The sequence below is a fragment of the Sminthopsis crassicaudata genome, chromosome 1 (assembly GCF_048593235.1).
Source record: "Sminthopsis crassicaudata isolate SCR6 chromosome 1, ASM4859323v1, whole genome shotgun sequence".
NCBI classification, from domain to species: domain Eukaryota; kingdom Metazoa; phylum Chordata; class Mammalia; order Dasyuromorphia; family Dasyuridae; genus Sminthopsis; species Sminthopsis crassicaudata.
In genome coordinates, this window is record NC_133617.1 from 329,734,294 (window position 1) to 329,753,519 (window position 19,226).

Genomic DNA, 19,226 nt, shown 5'->3' on the forward strand with positions numbered 1-19,226 from the left:
TGTGTGTGTGTGTGTGTGTGAATACTACTATTGAGAGGCACCAAGTATAGTTTCAAGCCCTGCTTCTTATAGCTTTGTGAGTCTAGATAAACTATTGTCTCAATTTTCAGGACAGCTTCCTATGAATATAAGTTATTAAGAAAGTATGGAATTCTACAGGCAGAGGATATTCCTCAGTGGGATCTGTCCTTACTAATGAAATCCCAGATCTAGTCTCTTATCGAAGTATTCCCATTATTATATAATGTTGCTCTTACTTAATCTTTGGACATATTTTCCATACCATGTTCATATTCTGCCTATATCATCACATTTAATTGACTTTTCAGATCAAATAAAAGAAAGCATAGCCCACCAATCTAACAAAATCTCAATAAAATTTAACAGTTGATATGAATAATTATTCTACCCCACTCTATAGTCTCTTTAACGCAATAGAAGATTCAGTAGATACAATATCAGGCTTGGAGTCAGGAATACTCATTTTTCTGAATATGTCTGGTTTTGGAAATTCATTAGCTGTGTGACACTGGGCAATTCACTTAACTCTGTTTACTCCAGTTTCCTTATTTATAAAAATGAGCTGGAGAAGGAAGGGGCAAACCATTCTGGTATATTTATTTAGCAAGAAAACCCTGAATAGGGACACAAAGAGTCAGCCATGACTGAAAAATGCCCCAACAATAACATGATTTCTTTAGGCTTTAATTTGTTTGAGTTGTATGTCTAGAGTGGCAAAATAATCAAGTTATTTTTGTAGAATCTTCTTAAATCTTCTCAAGAAACCTATGATGGTAGAAAATAATTCTAATTTGGAGACAAAGGAAATGGATTTGTATCCCAAATTTCTCACTTTCTCCTTAATCATAACTTCTCTAAGACTCTCTTTATCTCTAACTCCTTAATATCATTTGTTTATATTTATGCTGATTCTGCTTATATAGTAGATAGTGTGGAATAGTGGATACATTCAAGCTTTTTCAAGTTAAGAAGACTTTCAGTCCCATCTGTGGCATATACTACTAGCCTTGGGACTCAGGAGTGTCCTTATCTGAGAGTTCCAAAATCTCAGGAAAATAATAGGTCCAGTCCCTAATCCTATCTATGTACTTATATAGGAAATACTATCTCCCCTGATAGGATTGAAACTCCTTGAGAGGAGGATTTTAAATATTTTGTCATTTTAAGGTATAATAGGTTTAAGGTATTGTAATATTCTTCTCTAAAATATGTTCTCTGTTGAGGTTTTCTTGGGCTCTCTGGAGGCAGCCTTCCTGTCAGTTCAGTAATCACCACAAGTGCAACCAGGTGTTAAAAGTCCAAATTCTTTATTATCTCTTTTAAACATCTTATCTCCTTCATTTGGGGCTGGGCTAGTTTTTGGAGGCTTATCTCTCTCCTTGGTTTGGAGAGCTTGAGCTCCTGCCTGCCTTCTCTGGCCTCTGAATCTCCCCAATTTCCAAGGGTTTGTGTTTCAGCCTCCAGTCACAACAAAGGTGTCTCAGCCTCTGAGAGCTTCTAGTGCGCTTGTCCTTTTTGGCTCTGAGAGCTTCTTGGCTTATATCGTCCACACTGAGTATACAGCAATCATTATATCACTAGGAAACCATTATTTGTTGTAGAATTAAATCAATGCTAAACTAAATTTAACCACTGTCTCAATTCCGCTCAGTACCTTGTTTCAAATTTGGCTCATAACATCTCCTTGTAGGATTAAATCAATCATACTGAACCATGCTAAATTAGATAACTATTGTCTCTATCAATTCCACTGAATTGTTACCTTGTAAAAATCCTTTGTTTCAAGTTCAGAGTTCTGGCCTATAAGAAGGTATAACAGATATAGAGCTAGAATAGACCTTGGTGTCCTTCTAAGTCTAAGTTCCCCATATTAGAGTTGAGAAAACTGAAGCCTAGGAATGTTATGAGTTGCCCAAGATTATAGAGGCAATAAAACATAAGAAATCTCATGATAGAACCAGTGTTGTTTTTGTTTAACCACATTGTCTTACTTGCTGCTTAATAAAATTTTATTGATTGCTTGAGTCTAACTCATCCAAGAACTCCATCTGGTTTTTTCATACTGCCTCTTTGATCACTAATGACTCATTTTCCAATATATATATATATATATATATATATATATATATATATATATATATATATATATATATATATACTTTTCCTATAATTTTAAAAAAATTGTATTTGTTTTGTAAATTTTATTATCTTCCTTTTCTCCCCTAACTCACCTCACCCCAAAGTAGGCCAGGATTTAGTTTTATTCAGGATTGTAAAACTTGCTCCCATTTTCTAAGATCTTTCAAATCTCATAGATACTTGCTCTATAGTCATAAATGATAGTTATTTCAGTAATCTGAATAATAGTTCTCTCAAGCCTAGTGACTTGAAAATAGCAAAACTAGGTAGATGCTTTCTCACTGTTCCACTAATTTTGAATTGTACTTCTTCATATTGGACATTTTTGTTTTCTCTTTTTCAGTCTAAATTTTATTTTCCTTGGTGGAGAAAACAGAAACAAAGTAAGAATTGAACATCTTTGGCCTCTCTTTATCTTCTGTATTATCATCCCATCAGTTCTATGTCTTTAAGCAGTCCTAAAAAATAACACCCTTTTTTGGTTGTTTTTATAGTATTTATCTAGGCTTAGCTTATTTTAAAGATCATACTTCTTGCTTTAGTCTTCCAGACTTTGACTTACTTTTTAAAATAAAACTTACTTTTTAAATTACTTGTAAAGATAACCTTTAATGTTGATTTCAAAAATAAGATTTTGCATTCCAATTTTTTGTCCTTCCCTTCCTCCCTTTCCTTCTTCCTAACACAGTAAGCAATTTGATATAGGCTATACATGTGCAATCATGTTAAATATATTTCCATATTAGTCTAATTTATTTTTGTATTAATTTTCCATTACTTCTATTCTATTTTTTTTATTAAAAATATCTGTGATTGTATTCTCTATGTATTTAAATGAATTCTCTAGGTATCTACCTAAACTTTTGAAATAGCTCACTGCTATTTCCTCACTGCAACTACTTCTTTTTGTGGTTATAGAACTTTGTTTTTTTGAAGTATTCCCAATTTTCTCTCTTGGACTGACTTTTCTAGAGTAATTTCAGGACACAAATTCCCACCTGACTTTTCTCTGAACTTTTAGAAGTCTCTTCTTTTCAAATCTAGGATGCTTTTAGATTGTCTTGACATTTTTTTTGCTTGATCATGGAATCTAACAAAGAGTCGTCACTTTCTTCTCTAGTTCTCATCCATTTCTTAGCATTCAGTTCCTTTAAGTATAATTTCTCTTTATTCTTTTTTTTTTTTTTTTTTTGAGAGGCAATTAGAGTTAAGTGACTTGCTCAGGGTCACACAGCTAGTAATAAATGTTAAGTTTTTGAGACCAGATTTGAAATAAGGTCCTCCTGTCTCCAGGACTGGTGCTCTACCCACTGTGCCATCTAGCAGCCCAAGTTTTTCTTTATTCTTTAACTTTTTAAATTATGAAGTTTTCATTAAATTAAGCCAAAGAATAATTAATTCCTTTGCTTTGAGTCAAGATAAAACTTTAACATATATATATATATATGCATATATATATACATATGCATATATATAATTCAAGTCACCACTATTATATTATACTTTAGAGTCCCCACTTTTAGATATATTTACCAAATCCCTTATCTGTTTCCTTTTTTATTTTATTTTATTTTATTTTTATTTTTGTTCAGGCTCACTGTAGAATCTACCAATTTTCAAAGAAAATTTATGTTTGTTTCTGCCCCTTGATGATCCCAATGCTTATATTCTGCTTTCTCTTTGGTTTTTATTTTCTTCATACTTATATATCTTTTAATTAATATACAAAGGTACGCTGCACCATTTCTTTTATCTATATTTTCTCCTTGTACATGGAGTAGTCTTTCAGAACCATATTCTAGTCTTGGATCTATTCCTACTATGTCTTCGTGATCACTATGGGATTACATATTCCCCTTTATTTTGGCCTGCTTTTATCCTTTACTTTATTCATTTATTTGTAACCTTTAGAAGAGAGTTTTCTTGTTTATTCTAATTTCAGATTCTTTTCTCTTGCAAGTGTTTAATGTCTTTACTAATATTCCAATCTCTTATGTTGTTTGCCCAGCTCTTCTATTTTTTAGTCTGAACACCATTTTCTGTGTGACACAGCTCTTCCTTCTCTGACCAACCCAATTACCTTTGTCTGGAATTGCTCTAATTTCCCTATGTCTTCTTTTAAACAGAGTTCCCAAAATAGAATAAATATATACAACTTAGAAGCTAGCCTTTATCTAAGATGATGGCCATTTCTTCTCATTTTTTATCTCTAAAAATAAGAAAAAGACAAACTTTCCATGTGGAAAAAGAAATAATATCATTATTTTTCTGTTATTTAATTTAAAAAATGAATTCACTTTTGTTGACCAGCTTTTTCCAAAAGAAAAAAGAATTAAGATAATGATACTGAACTTCAATTTCTTTAAAAAAAATCAGATGTTAAACTTATTTCATTAAAAAACCAAACCAAACCAAACCTTTTGACTCTTTATTTTATCTTCATATATTTTTTAATAGTTTGTTTTGAAGTGTACTTCATCTTCCAAACACACAAAAAAATTAAATTCTAAGAATGAAAGTCAAATTATTCCTAAAAATAAAATAACAAATATTAATTCATGCAGAAAAAAAAAATTTCTTGGCTCTTTGCTTTATGTGTCATACATAATTGGCAACTTACCATGACATAGCTATAGCTATATGTTAAGAGAATAATAAGATTAAGAAAAAAAATATCATGTTCAGATACACTTGAAAAGATAATAACAAATCATTCATATGGATTCTTTTCATATTATTCTTTCAACAGGTATTGATTAAGTTGTGGAAGCATGAATGCAAACGTGTTATTGCTGATAGGTTCACAGTATCAGAAGATGTGAATTGGTTTGATTCAACTTTAGCAAATTTAGTGGAGGAGGAGTTTGGTGAAGAAAAAAAGCTCTTGGTAGATTGTGGAATTGATTCTTACTTTGTTGATTTCTTAAGGGATGCACCTGAAGCTACAGGTAATTCTAAAATTTCTAAGCAAATAAAGAAAAAAAGTTTACCCCCAAAATATTGTTGAATAGCAATTTCCATATATATCTAATCAATGTTATGAAGAAACTTCAAAAATCAGTTTTTGTCAATTCTGAGGAGTATAGGTGGGAGTGAAAATTATATACATAGGAAATTAGAAATTTGTTAGAATGGAAGGTGAGCACTGGGACAATGCTCAAATAATTGAAATGGGAAAAATTAAAAAGAGAAGATTGCAATTACAGGAGGAAAAGGACAGTATTGAAATAGAATTTGATGTCTAAGTAATTCCATGACAGTTTTATTGAATGATTTTTCTTAGCTGATATTTTTTATTTTCTTCATGAAAAAAGTAATGTAGTAATTATTTTTCTCTTGTTTGATTTTAAATGGGTTTACTTTCCCTATTCCAGGCATTCCATATGCTTGAACAACAATTCAAGACAGAGAATGGACTTCAATTTTTTTTTCAATTAGAAAAAAAATAGCTTTTTATTCATATATTTATGTCTTGAGAATGATTAGAGATGACAGGGAATCTTTAGCAGGTGTGGTAATATTATGTGTGGTTATCAAAAATTTTTGAACTACATGAAAAAGTAGGTTTAATGCAATATATACATTTGGTGCTATTCTCCTTCAAGAAGAAGCTGACAAGTTTTATTTAAAATTAGGCCAGAAGAAAAGAAAGTTTTATAAAGGAAAACATATTTTGTGAGACAGAATACTTGTATTTGATAGCTTCTTATTCCAACAAAAAAATTAGTCTACAATTTAATAAAGATAATACTTAACATGACAATGATGTTGCTTACTTCCAAATATGCAGCCTTTTCCAATTTTAAGGAATTTCTTCTTCTTTATAATATTTCTAGATTTTAATATTTATGACAATTTAAATTATATTATGATTTATTTATAATTTTATAATATATAAAATAAATTTATAATTTATATTTATTTATAATTATTATAATATAATTTTAAATTATATTATAAAACTTATCAGAAAATGCTCTATAAATAAGTCATTTTTGACATTAAAAAGACAGACTAAAACACAAAACACTTATCTTGCTACAAAACACCTTTTCCCTTCATCATATGAAAATTATTCCATGCGTATGAGTAGAGTCATTTGAGATGTGATTAAATTTTTGCCTTTTTTAAATAACAGAAACTTTTAAGATGTCCAAAAAGTCATTCAGCGTCGTAGTACCCAGTGAATTTTCATGTTCTTAAATGGCTTTTTCAATAAAATTATAATAATTTTCCTTCTTAGAAATTACGTCTCACTAAATCTTTAATATAAACATATAATGTTAAATACTTTGAAAACATAACATACTGGAAAATTATTTTAACATAAAATATGTTGATTGAGTTGGATGGGAGAAAGAAAATTGTATTTTTGTTTATCAATATTAACATTGATTTTCTGTATTAGGTGAAGACTCAGAAGAAACTAATGTTGACATGCCCAAAATTTATGAGCCAATTGAATCTTTTAATCACCTGAGAGATCGTTTAAATATGTTTCTGCAAATATACAATGAAAGTATCCGTGGAGTTGGCATGGACATGGTGTTTTTTGCAGATGCCATGATTCATTTAGTTAAGGTACCTACTATATTACTAATAGTGTCTTGTGAAAGTGACCAACAGTTGGTTCCCCTCCCCTGAATATTTGTTATCTTTTTAATTTTCATTTCTTAGGAAAAATGTTTAAAATAAATTCAAAGCTATATTATAATTATTTTCTACATTTGATTCAACATATTGAATCTATACATTTGAAATAATAACATATAGTTTGTATATGTGATATTTAGAATAAAAGTGATTGGCATTTGAGTTCAAAACTCAATCAAAAAGACTTCTTATGATGCCCTAAAAATACTATAAAAATGTAATTGAAGACAAGTGATAAACTAAATGAAAATTCTGTGACACATGTAATTTTCTTTCCTCGCATTAAATGTTTGTTTTTGTTATTTACTTTTGCCACAGGTAAATCCCTGTATCCAGAAACATTTTATTGCCTCTTTGTTATCCAACATCCATAGGATAAAAAAAAAATATGACTTTTGCTTTACTATCTTTTTAGATTTTCCATTTTTTTTTTACCTTTGGCATCCTAGAAACACCTATTTGAAAAACTTGTTACTTTAACTCAGGTTTAAATCAATTTATAAAGCCTTTATGGGTAATTACCATGGACAAAGTACAATGGAAAATATTTTATTAATATTTTAATATTAATTATTAATTAATTATTAATATTTTCCCTGTCTTTCAGGAAATAGGTAAAGGAGATAATATTTTTACAAAAAATTTAATGTAAGAATGAATATACTAACTGTTAATGAAAAAGGTACAAGGAAAGTGCTCCGAAAATAAAGGAAAGAAAAATTATTTCTAATTGGAACACCTCAAGATTTCTTGTCCTTCCCCTTTCTTATCCCTGCCCTGAGATAGAGATTACTGACTTTTTCAGATGGCAGAGCAGAATATTACTCCAGAGCTTGATTGATTATTTTCTCTTCACAGTCTTGACACAATTTTTATCTTTCTTTTTTCTACAATTATTTTTTCTGAATTTAATGAACACCAAAAACAAAATGAGTGAATATTTAAAAATAGGCAATAATATTTCACTATAGGTCTGTGCAAACATTAATCTCTTCCATTCTGTTTTACTAGAAAAGGTCCCTAGATTTTCTTATTTTTTTGGTCATACCATGACAGATTTTTATTGATATGCAATTTATTTATTTTTAAAAATAAGTTTTTTTATTTATTTCTTCTGTTTTTTTTTACATCATTATAATTATTCCTGTTATTCATCCCCATCTGTCTTCTAGAGTCATATCACATAGCAAAAAGTATTGTTTAAAGAGGAAAAAAATATCACAAACAAGTATAATATGTAACAAGTATAATATATAACATCTTTTAACCTTTCGCTTTCTCTAATGGTTGGGTGGGGAATATCTTCTCATATCTTTTTATTTGAGTTGTACTTTATAAATTTTGTTAAAAGTCTATACTTTTTCAATAATGCACAACCCTCAACCTTCACTTTACTTGTTTTTCTTTTCTTTTCTTCTTTTGCTGCTCTGCACCATTTCATAAACTCTCAATATCTGTTCATTCAATTTTCTGTTCCCAAACTGATTAAGACTGCCGGAAAAAGTCACAATTGGGTTCATTACAAATATATGATCTCTAACCTTAATGAATTTATAGCACAATGTAGTAAATTTATTTCTGATCTATGACACATTACATCCCACACATCAACTAGTCAAAAACTTTACTCTTCTTTCATCTCTACTACAATCAACATCAAATTCTTTGTCTTTTATTGTTTAAAAAATTGACATCATCCATTGTGAGCTCTCCCTCAAATCTATCAATGACAATATAAATTCCTAGATAGCAGGAATTATATATATATATATATATATTTGTTTTTATACTTTCTTCTCAGCACACTACTTGGTATACAATGTTTAATATTTGCTTTTAACATTTGTTTATTTGCATGGGTAAATGAGAACTGATAATAAGTAGTTTAGTAAAAACAAATTTCCCTTTATTAAGTCAATAAAGCAAAAGCAAGAAATATTGTTCTCTTATTGGTTATCATATCTCTACAGTATGGAAGGTAACTTCCATATTTTAAATGACTTTCTTGGGAACAAAGTGATAGGTAACTAACATTTTCATAAAAGCAGAAATTGCCCCATGCATTTTCCATATTAGCTATGGAATTTTTATGGAGTTAAATATTTCAGTCATATTAGAGTATTCCTTTAAATTAGCCTATTGAATATATTTGTTAAATCCAATGAGAACTTTTTAGTAGCAGTTCTGACTGAGGAACTGAAGAATAGATTGACACACATGTCTTTGGAATAGAATAATTGATTATATGATTTTTTTTGTTTCATTAACAATCTGTGACTAAAGGTAACATGACTAGAGATCTAAATCAGGAAACCTATTTTTCTATTTTAAATACCTCTCTTCATTTTGAGCTCTTGTATTATCATATTTTTCAGTACATAAGACTAAAATTAAAATCTTATACATGGATGTCTTTGCATTAAGATTATCTGTGATATTTTTGTAAGAAGTGACAGAAACAGTGAGTGACACAGAAGGCATTTTGTGGATCCACAGGGGAAAAAAAAATTGGGGCCCCAGAGTGATTCCAAATGACTCTTTCAAGCCCAGAATATATCTGTCAGATATCTTTCCTTACAAATTACTTATTTAATTAAAAGCTCCACCTTATTGATTAGTACTTAAAATTGGAAAGAAATATCAGTTTACTTATTCACAAGTGAAACATTAATATTGAGTTGTTAATGATGTCTGCCTCACCTTCCCTGTTTAACAAGCTTCTGGGAAGCTTGGTTGACATTTTTTGTAATTAGCATCTTTCATTTTAGAAGTTCAAGATTGTTTATAAAATTGATTTAAAAACCTTCCAAAGTAATTATTTTATAATATTGTTAAAATAAAACAAAAATGTTTCTGTATTCAATGAACTACGCTTTTCACCAGAGATGCAAAGGCAAAAATAAAAGTCTTCATTTTGAATAAATTTGTACTCTACTGGGAGAAATAACATACATTTCTAAGATTTGTAAATTCATCATTGTAGATACTTAGTTCAATGATGAAGATCCCAACTTTTTTATATTTTAATAGAACATCTTTTAAAATTCCTATACTAAACAAAACAAAATCATCACCTAGTATCCAATCTTTCTACAAACTTAACTTCAGTACTCCTCAAATATCAGGTAGGCAGACAAATATGGATCATAGTTTAATACATTTCCATCTTGGTAAGATCATCTAGAATTTGAATTTTCCTGGTATAATTTAAAAAAATTCATGGTTACATAGTGCAGTTAAATGGTACAGTAGGCAAACACAAGCCATGAAAACCAGGAAAACCTACATTCAAATCTCACCTTAGACACTTAACATTTAATAGCTGTGTGACCTTGGGCTAGTCACTTAATCCCTCTTTCCTCATGCCTCCCCCCAAAAATCACAGTTACATTTGTAATGAGATGAACAGATGAACAGTGAATTTAAGGCATTTTGAGAGAAATTATAACTAAAAAGGATTAGAGAAGCTCAGCATTGAAATAAAGATCAAGAATAAAATAAAGAGATGAGGAGCAAATACAAAAATGAGGAAGGGGGATGGAAAGAAAATTTGTGGATATTGTAGAAGGAATGTTGAGTTCAAGGTGTGACTATTAGTTTTGTTTTATATTATATAGACTATATAAATGGAAGTAATGTAAAGAAACCCCAAAAATGTGGCTTGAAGCTAGACTGTTCAGAGTAACTAAGACGTGCCAGGTTGAGAACTGTTCTTATAATGCTTAAATGACATCATGGGTATTGAACTCATTGATTTTCCCCATCACTTAGCAGCAAATACTCTAAAAGGATAGTTGTTTTGGAAGCCAGAGGCCTAGTTGAAGAAAAAGAGAGAGTCAAGCCATGTGCAAAATTTACTTATTTGAATCCAAGTTTGAAGGGCATGGTTAGCAGGCTTTTAATCTCATGCTTGTTAATTAATGACTGGCTTAATAAATGGAATGGATTACTACATGGCCCTAGACATGTTAGTTTTTTTTCTTTTTTTAATTCTAGCTTTTTATTAACAAAACATATCTATAAGTTTCAATATTGACCCTTGCAAAAACTTCTTTCCAACTTCTCTCCTCCTTTCCTCCACTTCCTCCCTTAGAATGCAGGCAGTGCCATACATGTTAAACATGTTAAAATATATGTTAAATATAATGTATGTATACATATTTATTTATTTATCTTATTTCATGAGAAATATCGGATTTAGAAAGAAGGTAAAAATAACCTGGGAAGAAAAACAAAAATGCAAGCAAACAACAACAAAAAGAGTGCAAATGCTATGTTGTGGTCCACACTCATTTTCTAGTATTCTTTCTCTGGGTGTAGCTGGTTCTGTTCATCACTGTTCAATTAGAACTGATTTGGATTCTCTCATTGCCAAAGATAGCCACTTCCATCAGAATTGATCCTCATATAGTATTATTGTTGAAGTGTATAAAGATCTCCTGTTCTCACTTCACTTAATATCAGTTCATGTAAGTCTCTTCAAGCCTTTCTGTATTCATCCTGCTGACCAAAGAATCTTAAAAATAACAATAAAAAAAACATAAAATTTTGCACAAGTTTTTCTTTTCTTTTAAAAGTAATACAAACAATATGGTGTGTATGTTATTGAATCTTTATTTAGCAAGAGATTTATCTGCTTTTAGTTAATACTTATAAGTTTCTAAAACAAAAAAATGTTATCAGTTTTGCTTAACTTGAGATTTGCCTTAGAGGAATATAACAAATCAAAGAAAGATTTCTTTAACAAAGCAACATGAGCAAGCATGGGGAGTTTTATCTTTCCCTCTATCTATTCATTTGTCAAGCATTTATTTATACACTTTATTCCCACCCCTCTTTGTCTCTCTGTCTGTCTGTCTCTCTATTCCTCTCCTCTCCCAACTCCAGGATGGAGAATGAATTATTTACTATTCAATTACTTTGAGTAGGGAAAAGGAAAGAATAACTCTTTACTATAAATAAAATTACACATAAACATAGCAGTTTTTATTGAAGTTTAAAACTTAAGATAAGACTGATGTACCCATTGGAAATAACTCAATCACCCAAACAAATATTTATGGGTTCTTAAAATAGAGAAATGATCTCTACTTTTCAACTCAGTTTTTCTTCTAGTAATTGTCTTAGAGAGTCAATTAATAACTTCTTCCTTAGGGTATTATCTTGTACTCTTTTATACTCTTGTCTTAGGGAGAATTGAAAAAGGACAGAAGCTAATTCTTTTAAGAAAGTGAATGAAAGCTGATCTGGAATTAAAAAAAAAAAAAGAAGGGAATAGTTTCATAGAATATTTAAAATGCTATGCCTAGAAGAAATGCAGATTAATTAACCAGTCTTGTCTTTACATTTGCTGATCTACCTTTGTGATCTTGAAGAGAGGATCACATTTTCCTTAGAAGTGGGAATTTTAAGCCATATGTACAAAGTTACACAAGCCTTATTTTACTGCATTATACATTAGGATGTCTTGCATCAATGAGATAGTTCAGTAGATAAGAGCAGAGGCCAGAAAAGGGTAAATTTGCACATTTCAAGTATAAGAAACTTAAATTTTTTGAATATTTTTTGAATTGTATAATTACATATGATTTTATATATATAATTACATGTAAATTTAGGAAAATTATTTAATATTCATATAGAAGAGATGTAAAACATTAATTTGTGAGTATAAATTTGGAGCCATGAGGACTAGTTTTTTATCTGAGTTTGATACCATGGATGGAGAGAATGAATTGTAGAGGAGATGTTAAAACAGGGAAACAAATGTTTAAATGATTACCATGGTTAAATGAGAAATAGAGTGGTAATTGTATAAGGTTAGAGGTCAGAAAATCAGTGTTAGTTAAATACATGGAAAAATAGTTTTTTTCAAATAACTTTGTTATTTTAATTATTTTAAAAGATGAACAAATATGATATTTTCCACTATAAAAAGAACAGAAGACAATTGTGTATGCGTATTTAGTAACATCATACAGAATCCCCAAACTTTATATTTGTTGATCTAGTGATATTGATGTGGATTATATAGCCCCTTTAAGATTCCTTTCTGATTCCCAACCCCCATGGCTGACCTTTGATTCACAAATCCTGGTCAAAAGCAACCTTTTGAATTCCAATGGGAGATATCTGGGCTCTCTCAGCCCCCTATTGGATCTGAGCCAACTTGGGCTGTCCCAGCCCCCATTCTAATGATCTGCTCAGGTTTCCCAACCCCCACTCCAAGCACAAACAGCTTCTTCCTTATCTAAAAACCCATTGAATTCTATTTAAATTCTAACCCTGGCTGAAGCTCAAGCCAGAGGCCAACCTGGGACTCCACCCAAGAGCCCCTTCAGATTACCAAAAGCCCTCCATTATAAAAGAGGCAAAACTGGAGTCCACTCTTTGCAGAGATCCCAAACATGGCATCCTTATGCTGGCCATGTCAACGATTTCTGCCCACTAGTGCCAACCCTGGCTCTGGTGTCTTTCTACCTTTTAAGCTTACTTCCAAACCCTACAATAAATTCTTTTATCAATCTAGGTTTTCCAGTCTGTAAATTCCTTAGGACTCTTGTGTTGCTTTAACTCTGTATCTTTGCCCTGAATCTAAAGGGGTACAGGAGAGCTCTATTTGACTCCCTGTACCTCGAACCTGCCACTAGACCTCAATTAAACCTAATTTCATTTAGATACTCCTTATCTAATTCTCATCAATATCACTGCTAGATTTTAACCCCCCCCAAAAAAAAAACAACCAAAGGACCCATAATTTCAGCATTATTTATAACAGTTTTTTTAAAAATTATAGCAAAATACTAGAATCAAATGATAGCTATCGCCTTAATGATGGTTGGATCTGAAAGTGTGTATAATTTTTAACACATCTTCTCAATTGCAGCAACCCTCTGGAAGGCTTGTCATACTCAGTGAATCACATTTTATGGTGAATTATCAGAACAATTTGTATCTATATTTCCTTTGAAATTTGATTAATTTTACTTTAGTTTTTAGAGTGACCTAAAAACCTATTTGTACTCTTCTTATGCTTAATTGAATGACAAGAAAAGTAAAGGAGCAAAATAAAACATTTTTCTTCAAATTCTGTTTCTCTTTGTGCAAAGGATCTATTCTAACGATTAATTTTATTCTTTTGTGCAAATCACATGTAATTTAGAATTTTGCAGATAATTTGCGTTCCTTAATGGAGAAGACATGGTCCAATTAATATCAGTTTTTCAACTAAATCACTGTGATGACCGCATTAGCACCCTGGATACCTTAGAATCAGCCAGAGTCAGGATAAGCAAAAGTCCTTGATCTTTATTCTTGGTCTTTTGGGGTAGCAGTCAGGGAAAGGGACATAGGAAATCTCCGTACCTTCTTTCTCTCTTTCCACTGCCAAAAAGTAACTCCGGCTTGTCTTATTCCACTTTCTAATGCCTCTTACAATTCTCTGTATACACTAACAGATCTAGCCAACACAGAATAGTGGGCAGCACCATTCTCCAAGTATATGCTAATAGAGTATTGTCCAATTGGTAATTAGCCTTAAGTGCTCCATTGCCCAAGTGCATCTGCTCAGAGTTTCAGCCCTTTACAAATGACTAGGACTTCAGAGAGCCATGGTACTAGGTTCCCTTAGTCTCTTTGCAGAACTATAATGATAGTTGAGATCCTGGTTATGCTGTCCCTCCTGAAGGAATAGAACGTTTCTGGCATGCTTTTTCTATTAGTCTACAACTACATTGTTATAGAAGCCTAGAATCACACAGAGTTAGATTTAGCTTCAAAGGTTATCTAGTCTTATTTCTGACTAAACAAGTATTCTTTATAAAGTATTTCTGACAAATGATAGTCCTTTCTTTTCTTGAAAAGCATTGAGGATTTTCTGTCTTTTAAGGGATTACATTTTGATTTTGGAAAAATCAGGTTAGGAATCTTTATTGTTCTAATACCTAATTCTACTTTTATCTAAGTTTCATTCACTTTTCCTAGTTATATTTACTGGGACTATAAAAAAGAAGTCAAATTTATCTTTTATATAACATTTTCAGATGCATTAAATATTATTTCTTTAAATTGATTTTCTTTGAGCATTTCTTTTTATCCTCTTGTCATCCTTATTTCCCAACTTTGTTATTTCTCAACAATGTTATTTCTACCACAGTCATATTAATGGAGAGTATAAAAGGACTATTGCTTTCTTTTTCTTTATAGTATTTTTCTTTTAGTTGAGCTCAAGATTGGATTAGATTTATTAGCTCTCATGTTGTACTATTAATTTATGTTGACTTGCAATATAGTGAAACTTTAGTCCTTTTCACATGAAGTATTATTTAGACATATATTTTCATTTTGTACTTGTAAGATTGGTTTTTTGAACATATGAAAATGATAATATCAGCCACTATTAATTTTTGTCTTATTTGATTCATACTATCATTCTAACATGCTGAGATTTGTTTAGATTCTTCAGTCATTCAGTGTATTGGTTATTCTTCCCAAATGAGTGCTATCTGCAAAATTCCTAAACATTATATTTGCTCCTTTACCCAAGAAATTGATTAAAAATATTGGACATGCACCAAAACCATTTGGTATTGGCTAAAAAAAGTCAATAACTCTAATAATCTAGTGTTTAACAAACCAAAAGACCCCAACTTTTGCGATAAGAATTCACTATTTGACAAAAACTGCTGGGAAAATTAGAAATTAGTATGGCAGAAACTAGGCATTGACACACACTTAACACCTTACACCAAGGGTTCATGATCTATGCATAAAGAATGAGATTATAAATAAATTAGAAGAACATAGGATAGTTTACCTCTCAGATCTGGGGAAGAGGAAGAAATATGTGACCAAAGAAGAACTAGATATCATTATTGACCACAAAATAGAAAATTTTGATTATATCAAGTTAAAAAGTTTTTATATAAATAAAACTAATGCAGACATGATTAGAAGGGAAGCAATAAACTGGGAAAGAATTTTACAATCAAAGGTTCTGATGAAGGCCTCATTTCCAAAGTATATAGACAGTTGACTCTAATTTATAAGAAATCAATCCATTTTCCAATTGATAAATGGTCAAAGGATATGAACAGACATTTTCAGATGAAGAAATTGAAACTATTTCTAGTCATATGAAAAGATGCTCCAAATCATTATTGATTAGAGAAATACAAATTGAGACAACTCTGAGATATCACTACACAGCTCTCAGATTGGCTAGGATGACAGGAAAAGATAATGATGAATGTTGAAGGGGATGTGGGAAAACTGGGACACTGATACACTGTTGGTGGAATTGTGAATGAATCCAGCCATTCTGGAGAATGATTTGGAACTATGGTCAAAAAGTTATCAAACTGTCCATACCCTTTGTTCCAGCAGTGTTACTATTGGGCTTATCTCCCAAAGAGATTTTAAAGAAGGGAAAGGGACCTGTATGTGCAAGAATATTTGTGTTAGCCCTTTTTATAGTGGCTAGAAACTGGAATGGATGCCCATCAACTGGAGAATGGCAGAACAAATTGTATATGAATGTTATAGAATATTATTGATCTGTAAGAAATGACCAGCAGAATGATTTCAGAAAAGCCTGAAGAAACATGAACTGATGCTGAATAAAATGAGCAGAACCAGGAAATCATTATACACTTCAACAACAATACTATATGATGATCAATTCTGATGGACGTGGCTCTCCCCAAAAATCAGATGAACCAAATCAATTCCAATTGTTCAGTAATGAAGAGAACCAGCTATACCTACCGAAAGAACTAAGGGAAAAGAGTATGGATCACAATATATCATTTCCACGCCTTCTATTATTGTCCACTTGCATTTTTGTTTTCCTTCTCAGGTTATTTATTACCTTATTTCTAAATCCGATTTTTCTTGTACAGCAAGATAACTACATAATATATATATATATATATATATATATATATATATATATATATATATATATATATATATATATATATATATACATATATTGTATTTAACATATACTTTAACATATTTAACATGTATTTGTCTACCTGCCATCTAGAGGAGGGGGTGGGAGGAAGGAGGGGAAAAGTTGGAACAGAAGGTTTTGCAAGGGTCAATGCTGAAAAATTACCCATGCATATATCTTATAAATAAAAAGCTAAAATAAAAAATAATAAAAATATTGGACATGTCTGGAACAAAGACAAACTACTGCAATCCAAAGAATCTCTAAATAAGTATTTTGCCATATTGCAAAATCCATTAAGACAGAGAGTATTTTTATTTATATATTATTTATAACTGAAGTTATCAGCATATCATGTTTTTAATCAAATTGACATTAATTGGGAACAAACCCTAATAATAATATATAAAATTGTTTCTTTTTATTTTTTTTCTTTTTTCTTTTTTGCAAGGGAACTGGCGTTAAGTGACTTTCCTAGGGTCATACAACTAATAAATGTTAAGTGCTCTATCTACTGCACCATCTAGCTAATCCTATAATATTGTTTCAAGGGGAACAAAGTTGAGTTTCAAGTCAAATTTATATGATTCATATGTAAATTTTAGAGACAACCTATTTGAAATTTAGGGATGACCTTTAATCACATAGTTTAAATAGCAATTATGCTTTGTTCATTTTGTGCTTCAGATTTCCCGTGTTCTTCGTACACCTCGTGGAAATGCCCTTCTTGTGGGTGTGGGTGGATCAGGAAAGCAAAGTCTGACTCGACTGGCATCATTTATTGCTGGCTATGATTACTTCCAGATCACACTAACAAGGTTTGTGTGTGTCTCATTTAATGAATGTGAAATAGATTTTTTATTTAGAGTTAGTTGTATCAGTTCATGGAAAAATAGTGATATATTGGTCAGAAATTAATATAATTGAATAAATGTATGAAAAAACAATCTCAAAAATGTAATTTAAGAAAATGGTCTTAAAAAAAAAGAAAATGGTCTTTACATGTAATCTCATTTTTTGTGTGTATTGGGTATCGCCTTTTTAGTGCATGTTTAATCCTAAAAACATTATAAAGAATAATGTTTGATGAGAAATGAGACTAAAGAAAGATAGTATATGGGTGTTTGGGGGACAAAGACAGAATAAATTAGTAGGTATGGATTAGAATGATAAGAATAAAAGAAGAAATGGAAAGGATTTACTGTTGTAGGTGCTAGAGATAAAAACAAATAAACAACTCCTTTTTCCCCACAAAAAGAACAATGGAATAGTCTCTTCCTCTGGCAAGATTATTTTTGATGGCTATATTATGTCCAAATGAAAATGCAAAGATATATAGAAAGTAATACAAAGTTATAAGCACACATACTCACAGAGAGAAAGAGGAAAAAAGTGAAAGCTGGGGGGATAGAGTTGGAGGGGTGTATGTGGAGGAAGCAAAGGAGAAAGAAATAGAGGTCGAGACTGGGAGAGACAGAGACACATGATACACAGATAAACAGAGAGACAGAAACAGAGGGACAGAGAATGAGAACATCTGAGTGAGAGAAGACATTTGAGCAATGTAAAGCTGTAGATTTTCCCAGTATATATAAAGGGGGTATACATTTTGATATGGTCAAATCCTACTGAGTAGGGGATGCAATGTTTTGTATGGGGAAACTTGGTAGGCTAGTTTGATTAGAATGGATATTAAGTAAAGAGGAATAAAATGAACTAGAAAACTGGATGGGTACTAGAGAGTATGGCACTTAAAATTCCAGGTCAATTATTCTGTATTTTATCCTAGAAGAATATTGAGCAAAGGAAGGAATTTGAGGGGTTTGTAAAGTTAATTCTGCATTTTAGTAGGTTTAGTTTGGCAATTAGGTATTGGATATACTTGAGGAGAAACACTAGCATTAGGTTAATCAAGAGATTATTTTAGTGATTCAGGCAAAATGTAATTGAGGAAAGATTGAACAACAGTAACTTGTGAAGTTCAGGCCAGATGTCTGTAAATGATACTTGTGGAAACTTTCTGTTATTATGATCAAGCAAAACAGTGGTCATTTCTGGGTGACTATCTGAAATTAGACTTCAACTCTAAAGTTGTTTTTGAAAAACCATTCAGACAACACTTGATTCCTTCACTTACTGGAAAAACTGAAAGCAACAACTTTATCTTTTCTGGGAGGTAGAAGAAGAGTAAAACTAAGAAGTAAAACACACCTTTAGCAGAAAAGCAATGAATGAACTACACAGCATTACTATAATTTTTTTCCCTATCTCCATTGTGCCTTTATATTTTAGTATAGTGAAAAGAGCACAAGTGTCAGAGCCAGAAAACCCCAACTTCAAGAAATAGCTCTCCCACTTACCATCTAAATGATCTTGGATAAATTACCCACACTCTATTTTCTATTTTGTAAAATAAAAATAATAGTGATATTGGTTTAGTATTTTGTATGTCTATTGA

At 31.0% G+C, this 19,226-nt stretch overlaps 1 protein-coding gene across 4 annotated transcripts in view; it reads left to right on the top strand.

The window, feature by feature from the left end:
* Nucleotides 1-19,226, top strand: part of DNAH5 (dynein axonemal heavy chain 5) — a 392,301-nt gene that overhangs the window by 270,697 nt on the left and 102,378 nt on the right. For all 4 annotated transcript variants that reach the window (XM_074279122.1, XM_074279119.1, XM_074279121.1 and 1 more), the window contains exons 51-53: nucleotides 4,910-5,108; nucleotides 6,569-6,741; nucleotides 17,456-17,586. In XM_074279122.1, the coding sequence (XP_074135223.1) occupies nucleotides 4,910-5,108; nucleotides 6,569-6,741; nucleotides 17,456-17,586 (503 nt within the window). The remainder of the gene's footprint in view (nucleotides 1-4,909; nucleotides 5,109-6,568; nucleotides 6,742-17,455; nucleotides 17,587-19,226) is intronic.